The 9,355-nt window shown below is 47.5% G+C and overlaps 1 protein-coding gene across 2 annotated transcripts in view; it reads right to left on the bottom strand.

Annotated features, from left to right (window-relative positions):
• Positions 1-8,114, bottom strand: part of LOC135818609 (E3 ubiquitin-protein ligase MARCHF2-like) — a 12,172-nt gene extending 4,058 nt beyond the window's left edge. Inside the window, exons 1-4 of one of the 2 annotated variants that reach the window (XM_065331995.1) lie at positions 7,902-8,114; positions 4,791-4,854; positions 3,857-4,011; positions 2,485-2,538 (exon numbers count right to left, since the gene is read on the bottom strand). In XM_065331995.1, the coding sequence (XP_065188067.1) occupies positions 2,485-2,538; positions 3,857-4,011; positions 4,791-4,854; positions 7,902-7,970 (342 nt within the window). In that variant the 5' untranslated portion in view covers positions 7,971-8,114. Of the gene's footprint in view, positions 1-2,484; positions 2,539-3,856; positions 4,012-4,790; positions 4,855-6,484; positions 6,638-7,901 lie in introns of those variants that run through there. The other variant, XM_065331993.1, reaches the window with a different exon arrangement.
• Positions 8,115-9,355: the final 1,241 nt, after the last annotated feature.

The raw sequence follows: 9,355 nt of genomic DNA, 5'->3' as shown, positions 1-9,355 counted from the left end.
TCCTCCCTCATTATAACGAGTCCGGTTACTACATAACCCCCGTTAGTAAATAGAAATCTGAAATCCCCTGGCAAAACGTGGTCTATACAACTGTTTACAGGTCCGGTTACAACATAATCCGTTAGTACATAAAATCCGTTATAACGACCCTTTGCCCAGGTCCCTGGAGTGCCAAACCCTCAGTATAAGATAATATTGACCATGCAGGACCAAGGCCAAAACACGTAGGATAAAGCAGGAAGAGGAAACGTATTATGTCTATGTATTCGTGAATATGGACGATCCTTTGCATCCAAGGAAGAGTTATGTTGGAGTAACTTGGAGATTTTCAATTATCTTATAACGAGTTGAAGCATCGATAAATTATGTTGTATCGAGGGTAGCCCCGGTAAGTACGAAGTAGTGCCTATTTCACCTTTAGCTGCAAGTCCTGCTACAAGATAAGTCTCGTTATAAGATAACTTTTTCGATGGCCCAGAGATTATCTACTAACGAGGGAGGACCTGTATCATCAATGTACAGACACTGCCAGTCAGTACTCCATAGTATCATCAATGTACAGACACTGCCAGTCAGTACTCCATAGTATCATCAATGTACAGACACTGCCAGTCAGTACTCCATAGTATCATCAATGTACAAACACTGCCAGTCAGTACTCCATAGTATCATCAATGTACAGACACTGCCAGTCAGTACTCCATAGTATCATCAATGTACAGACACTGCCAGTCAGTACTCCATAGTATCATCAATGTACAGACACTGCCAGTCAGTACTCCATAGTACAGGTCCTCCCTCATTATAACGAGTCCGGTTACTACATAACCCCCGTTAGTAAATAGAAATCTGAAATCCCCTGGCAAAACGTGGTCTATACAACTGTTTACAGGTCCGGTTACAACATAATCCGTTAGTACATAAAATCCGTTATAACGACCCTTTGCCCAGGTCCCTGGAGTGCCAAACCCTCAGTATAAGATAATATTGACCATGCAGGACCAAGGCCAAAACACGTAGGATAAAGCAGGAAGAGGAAACGTATTATGTCTATGTATTCGTGAATATGGACGATCCTTTGCATCCAAGGAAGAGTTATGTTGGAGTAACTTGGAGATTTTCAATTATCTTATAACGAGTTGAAGCATCGATAAATTATGTTGTATCGAGGGTAGCCCCGGTAAGTACGAAGAAGTGCCTATTTCACCTTTAGCTGCAAGTCCTGCTACAAGATAAGTCTCGTTATAAGATAACTTTTTCGATGGCCCAGAGATTATCTACTAACGAGGGAGGACCTGTATCATCAATGTACAGACACTGCCAGTCAGTACTCCATAGTATCATCAATGTACAGACACTGCCAGTCAGTACTCCATAGTATCATCAATGTACAGACACTGCCAGTCAGTACTCCATAGTATCATCAATGTACAGACACTGCTGGGTCAGTACTCCATAGTAATCTGATAAGACGTACCCCCAGGATGGGCAGCAGGAAAGTGTTCTTTAAAAAAGTATCCAAGTTGCAGTGCCGCTCATCCCCTAATTCAGCCGTGACACTCAAGTTTGTGTCTTACATTATTTCACAGCCTAGTGTTGACAGGTCTAGGGCTGCACAACGTCCGGCGTGTACTTGAGCGACGCGACGGGATTTCATTTAGCAACACTGTACTTCTTAGGGGCCGTCCACAATTATCCATCTTTTACACGAAGAGAAAAAAAGTTTTGTTTTAATACATGTATGGGTGGGTGGGGAAGGGTCCTAACTAAACTTTTTTTTCGTTTCGTGAAAATTATCGATAATGCCGGATAGCCCCTTATCCCAACACACTTGAGTATGTATAAATATACTGGTGTGCTCCGGACACTGTGATGACTGCACAAAGCAAGAGAGTAGGTATGTCTTGATCAGAGTACCGGTATGTACAAGACGTGTGTTCCACTGTACATGTACGGGAGAATATGTATAATCAATTCTTGTCCACTGCTGCCACCAGCACCAGCACCGCCGCCGCCGCCACCACCACCACCACCAGCACCAACACCACCACCACCACCACCAGCACCAGCACCACCACCACCGCCACTACCACCAGCACCAGCACCAGCACCACTGCCAGCACCACCACCACCAACACCACCACCACCAGCACCGCCACTACCACCACCGCCACTACCACCAGCACCACCAGCAGCACCACCACCAGCACCAGCACCAGCACCAGCACCACCACTACCACCACCACCGCCGCCGCCGCCACCAGCACCACCACCACTGCAGCACTGATACTCAGCAAACCTGCACTGATATCTCTGATAGAACATGGCTCTTGTAGTCTCAGGGCAAATGCTGCAGTACAAAGGGTCCAGGCCCCTCAAACAAAATGCAACAGCTACATTAGCCATAGAAATGCACGAGGAAGATAACAGCTGATGCAAAAGAAGAAGAAAAAAACACGTTGCATCTTGAGCAATTACACTCACAGGCTTCTTGCAGATGTCACACTGAGGGACCTTGCGCTGAGACAACTCTCCTTGCTGCTCATATCGACACACAGACACACAGACACACACAAACACATACAGACACAGAGACACACACACACAAACACACAGACACACACACAGACACAACACAAACACACACAGACACAAACACACACAGACACAACACACACAGACACAAACACACACAGACACAAAAACACACAGACACAAACACACACAAACACAGACATGGACACAGGGAAGCACAGAAGCACAGAACTTCATTTTAAAACGATGCACGGCTAGACAGACAATGTGCCAGCATGCTGACGTGCAATCAAAGTTAGTACCAAGCGCAAGAATTCAACACAAGCTACAATGAACGGGCAATCAAAAGCAATCCTGCGCTTTGGTTTTCAAAGAAAACACACCATGTACACACACACACACACACACACACACACACACACACACACACACACACACACACACACACACACACACACACACACACACATCACTGATCACTAGGGTTATGCCATATCCCACACATCACTGATCACTGGGATAAGGAATATGATTATATCCCATGTCAGAGTGGTGAGCATGTGAACCAGGTATCACCCCCCCCCCCCCCCCCCCCCCCGCCCCGCCCTCTTTCGGGCGCCACACACACGCGCGCGAATCAGATATCACACACCCCCCCCCCCCCCCCTTCTTCCGGGCGCCACACAGACACATACGTGAATCACATATCTCCCCCCCCCCCCCCCCCCACCACCACCATGTACCCACATACTCTCTGCAGCTACAGTGCATAGAACTGCATTGTCTAGCACTGCATACACTACCTGATCTCAGCTATCAGTAAGTCATTACACAGTCTAGCACTGCATACACTACCTGATCTCAGCTATCAGTAAGTCATTACACAGTCTAGCACTGCATACACTACCTGATGTCAGCTATCAGTAAGTCATTACACAGTCTAGCACTGCATACACTACCTGATCTCAGCTATCAGTAAGTCATTACACAGTCTAGCACTGCATACACTACCTGATGTCAGCTACCAGTAAGTCATTACACAGTCTAGCACTGCATACACTAGCTGATCTCAGCTATCAGTAAGTCATTACACAGTGTAGCACTGTGTAGCACTGGCTGATGTCAGCTATCAGTAAGTCATTACACAGTCTAGCACTGCATACACTACCTGATGGCAGCTATCAGTAAGTCATTACACAGTCTAGCACTGCATACACTGGCTGATGTCAGCTATCAGTAAGTCATTACACAGTGTAGCAGCACTGGCTGATGTCAGCTACTACAGCACTGCATGTACAATACTACTAGTAGTAGCACTGACCTCCAGTAGCCATCGCTTCAAGCAGTTGTGATGCACAGCAGCCGTGCCTCCCTTGCAATCACACGGGCAGATCAACGGTCCGGACTCGCGACTTTCCACATCATAGCAAATCCAGCACTCAAACTCATCGGTGCTACATTGCTGCGCACGATTCGCTGTACATCGGTAAACATCATCAACAGCAGGCAAACAGCATGGTTTCAGACACAGCGAAACAAGAGAGGGGATTCACTCTGCTTCAGATAAGCCAAACCACTACTACTAGGTATCCTGTAGACAAAGAATTCAAGCTATCACTGTGCTGCAGGAGGCTATTAGTGATAAGAGAATTAGTGTGAATTAGAGACAGCAGGGTGCTCTGTCGCTCTCTTTCGTGAAACCGGGCGCTTTCGCAGTACTTTCCACTACAGGACTGTCGGGCGCCGAAGAAAGGAGCGCCGGGAAATGACCAGGCTAGAATTTCACCAAGCAACAAGAACGACCTAGGCTAGGAGGCTGACCCCCCCCCCCCCCCCCCCGAGTTCTTCGTCGACCGATGGTACTGCACTGGTAGTCAGTTGTGAGTGTAGAGGTCTCTCAATCAAGCAGACTTGCAGGCTGTGCACACACACTAAAGTCCTGGCCAGAGAAATTCAACCTCATGAATAAAGTAGCGCTGGCCTTAGCACCACCCACACACACACACACACATACACACACACACGCACACACACACGCACACACACACACACACACGCATGCACACGCACACACACACACACTACCCTGCACACTTGGGTGCGGCGCTACTTTATTCATGATGCGGTTAAATTTCTCTGGCCTGACCTGTACACACTGTACACATGCATGGCTGATCACTTGCACGATAAGAGAAGATCAATTGCAGCAGAGCGAAACAACATTGAGCAAAGACTCTACAAGCTTCCTGCCATACCTCCTGATACACGGCGAATGGTGCTACCGTAAGACCGTTGGTTCTCAGCCGATAAAGCGGCATACTGCAGAGAAGAAACCAAGAACAAGAACAAGAACAGCAGCAGCAGCAACAGCAGCAGAAACAAGAGCAGCAGAAGCAGCAACAGCAGCAGAAACAACAGCAGCAGCAGCAACAGCAGCAGAAACAAGAGCAGCAGAAGCAGCAACAGCAGCAGAAACAAGAGCAGCAGAAGCAGCAACAGCAGCAACAGCAGCAGAAACAACAGCAGCAGAAGCAGCAACAGTAGCAGAAACAGCAACAGCAGAAGCAGAAACAAGAGCAGCAGAAGCAGCAACAGCAGCAGAAACAACAGCAGCAGCAACAGCAGCAGAAACAAGAGCAGCAACAGCAGCAACAGCAGCAGAAACAACAGCAGCAGAAGCAGCAACAGCAAATGTTTCATTAGCTTAGGCAGAAGTAGAAGTAGTTTACACACAAGTTGTTTGCAGTTCCAATTTCCCGCATTTGTCCTCACAACTTCCCTTATTGGGCGGGTGTTGCTATTTGAACCGTTCGCAGTGAGTTGACGACACGGCCGGGGAAACGTGAACTCACATGCCTGCCAGCATGACATTGGTGTAGTGTGTGAGACTGAATAGAGTCAAGTACACTCTTCTATCAAACTCAAACTCAAACACTAGTACTGGACCGTCAAGTAGCACAAAAGCGCCCCATCTCGCCAGAACGCCCCATCACTAACCGACGGTACTGACCTTCTACAACTAACTGGCTATTAGCTCTAGCAAGTCTTGCATGCGCACTCCAACAGCATTCCAACTTGGAATGTTCTTAGTTATATGATAAGATAGGAGGGGAAGGTGAGCACAACCAAGACAAGCACAAGCTGAAAGTCTTAGCTGTGAAGGCCGATGTACATGCATGTCCATGACGATACTGGCAAGACCATTGGACAGTATGGTCAAACCAAGATTCAAGGACACATAGCAACATAGCACACAACTTGCGTGGCTCTAAAGATTCAACATGCATGAGCTGATTGTCAAGTAACTGGTGGTGTTAGTGGACATTATAGCGTAACTTTTTGTTCCTACAAATAACCAACAAGGCGTTGCAACCCATACCCTCTGAGTAATGACACAAATTCCACTAACAAGGTTAAGAGAATTTTATATTTTACATTACAAGTCATACAGTATTGTATTTTCCGGAGTATAAGCGGCACCCCCTCCCCCCCCCCCCCCCACATTTTTTTGCCATGAAATACAGACATCTATTTGATGATCACTGTTATTTTGGTCATTGGAATATAAGCCATTCTTTTGGGTGAAATTTGAGTGTTCAAAGTGCGGCGTTGTCTCCAGAAAATACGGTACGTAATTCCAATACATGTACCATCGACATGACGGAAACCTCGTGCCCATGCACGGTCACCTTGTCTAGCCAACACAACCACACACGGGTGTGTGCATGACAATACACACACACATACTTGAACCTTGAACTTGCCCATTGCCAGAGGCAATGATAGAGAAAGGACTAATATGGCAGCAACCGGCAGAAAGGTTCGTGGCACACAATACACACACACACATACTGTGCAAACACACACACACACACACACACACACACACACACACATATACGGTACACACACACATACACGCACACACATGCTGTACACACACACACACCTTGACTTTGCCCATTGCGTAGCAATGATAGCGCATAGTTATTTCTCCAGTCCACAACAGAACGACTGATGGCGTTTCAGGTCGCCGCTTTGACGGAACATGCGGCCGCAGGCGCAACCGTAGCCAGCAGCAGAGGGTGCCTTGGGTGGTCGACGGGCAATTGTACGCCACTCCGGACTGTTCTGGGCTGCACCGTACTGTTAGGTACCACCTCCCGTACATTTTCTAGCTGGCCTGCATGCACTTGCGTACGCACCTTTTGTCTCCTTTTGCTCCGTTGGCCTGGGTAGCTACTTGCGCGCCCATATTTGCCATAGCTACCCAGGCCCTTTATCTTGCCGTTTAGACTTGATCTCGCTCTCTCTTTTCTCACTCTTCAATGTAGTCGTTTCGTTCGTCTTGGTCTCTTGTCTCGTCGTCTCTAATAAATGTCGTTCCCACTAACTTGTTCCCGTTGTCAGTCGTCCTGTTTCGAACTCAACATTGGCGCCCGATTATTGATCGACCCACGACCCTGAGATCATCCCATGCCCAGCCGTCCTCAACCACCATTCGTCTCGTCTATGTCAACCTCGTCTCGTCCATGTCAGTCTCGTCTCTCCTACGCCAACCTCGTCTCGTCTCTATCAACCTCGTCTCGTCTGATGTCAACCTCGTGTCGTTCAAGCCATGCAGGTCAGCTACATTTCTCTCTTTCTTTTTTTTTGTATGCGTTCCTTCTTCGTCAAATTTATTTTCGTGAATTTTTTTTGTAGTGTGTGTGCGCGGGGGTGTCCTTCATTAATATTAGGGGTCCGATCATGGTGAGCCACGCTCTCTTATTTATGTCGTATATTAAAGTGTAACTAGGCTCTATTAGCCGTGCAAAATACTAGTCATCAGAATACAATTCAAGTCCCTCGTTGAACTCCAATAGTTATTTTTTGTGCCATGTTTTGAAGGGGTGTTTGGGCCCGTTGTTATTGGCAATGTACACACTATAGTATGAGTAGTACAGGAACGTTGACGGTTGTCATGATCTGTAGTGCATTTTTTAGTCCACACTTTTGTGAGGCCCGTGCGTTGTGTGTGTTTTTTCTCCTTCAGTCGTTTTTTAAAATCTTTTTCTCTCTTTTTTTTTCTCTCCGCGAGGACGCGGGATTTTTTCATGGAGGGGTGGTATGTTAGGTACCACCTCCCGTACATTTTCTAGCTGGCCTGCATGCACTTGCGTACGCACCTTTTGTCTCCTTTTGCTCCGTTGGCCTGGGTAGCTACTTGCGCGCCCATATTTGCCATAGCTACCCAGGCCCTTTATCTTGCCGTTTAGACTTGATCTCGCTCTCTCTTTTCTCACTCTTCAATGTAGTCGTTTCGTTCGTCTTGGTCTCTTGTCTCGTCGTCTACTAGTATAATAAATGTCGTTCCCCCAACCTACCTGTTCCCGTTGTAATGTCTGGATATGTCGGCAGTCGTCCTGTTTCGAACTCAACAGTACCATCCACATGTTGGTACTGGTGGCTCAACCGACGAAACGTCATCCATAATGACGTCCCTCCACCTCTTGCCTGGACCATGCGCGGGACGCGGGGCAGGCAGTTCGCCGAAGAGAACACACTTGGGCAACCGGTCATCTTCCATCCGTGTCACGTGTCCAAGCCAGCGTAAACGCCGCTCCCGTACGATGTGACCAATGTCCTCAGGCACTCCAAGGGTCTTTGGAAGGGCTATGGACGCAAGCATACCCACACACACACATACACAAACACACACACACACACACACTTGTACTTGTTGCTCACTGCCAAAACTGGGTCACGTGGGTCTCCCCGGGAGAGGGGAGAGAGACTCAAAAGGAATCTTGGAAAGATGACTCTATTGGCTATAGGGCTTGAAAGTGATGACGTCAAAACGGCCAGGGAGTAGTAAGTTGACATCAGATTTCTATTTTTGGATCCACTAAGGTGTGACTTTGCTATTGCCTAAGTATGTGGGTGCACAGCAACCCCCTCATGTCGCATGCAGGTGTGACTTTTATTTCGCGACCAGTTGTAACCCCGCCCCCACTAGCCAAATCAGTCAGTTTCACTGGCTACATCACCATGCTGTGGGTAAGACCGCTTGAAATGTGCTTGGATCCATCCAAAAACTGGATCCAAGTGGATCCAGTTTTTGAATTTTTGAAATTGTTGCTATGCTGTGACGTAGCACTTTTAAGCCCTATTGAACCGCCAATGGCTGAAACCCCCTGAAATCCCCAAAACTCTGGGTGGACTTGAAAATGATCCCACTTATGGGCTCACCACACCTCAGTAAGTGGGCGAGGACAAGTTGCAGAAAAAGGATTGACGGAATCAGGGTATCCGTCCCGGGATCCAACTGCAGTTACCCCTGCCCCCAGTGAAGGTAATACTTGCTACTAGTGTGGGTGGCTAAATCAGAGTGGATCTCATATAAGCTTCACTAGCACCATTGATTACACAAGAGTTCATCTAGCCAGAAGCAGTCCATGGTTAACAGGTATGTATACTTCAAATAGAAAGTATATGAACCCTGGAACCAACAAAGGTGGCAGGTACCATTACACCTTCAAGCAGCCGAGCCTGTTGGCAACAGACCCAACACAATCAGGCATAAGTGTACCTACCAACCGAACTAGCTGGCACTAGTCTTGAGTTGTCGTTGTCCTGTTCTCCTTCTTGTCTATACTCTTGTACTTGCATAATTCAATACTATAAAACTCTTGTGTTTTGGTGTGAGGGGACTTCATTAGCCGGGACCTAACACTGGTGGCAGCGGTGGGATTCGAACCCACACCTCCGGGGAGACTGGAGTGCCCATATACACACAAACACACACACACACACACACATACACACAACACACACACAC

The sequence above is a fragment of the Sycon ciliatum genome, chromosome 5, assembly GCF_964019385.1.
Source record: "Sycon ciliatum chromosome 5, ocSycCili1.1, whole genome shotgun sequence".
In the NCBI taxonomy this organism is placed as follows: Eukaryota; Metazoa; Porifera; class Calcarea; order Leucosolenida; family Sycettidae; genus Sycon; species Sycon ciliatum.
The sequence above is the reverse complement of the archived record's forward strand: the minus strand, read 5'-3'. Positions and strand labels throughout refer to the sequence as shown.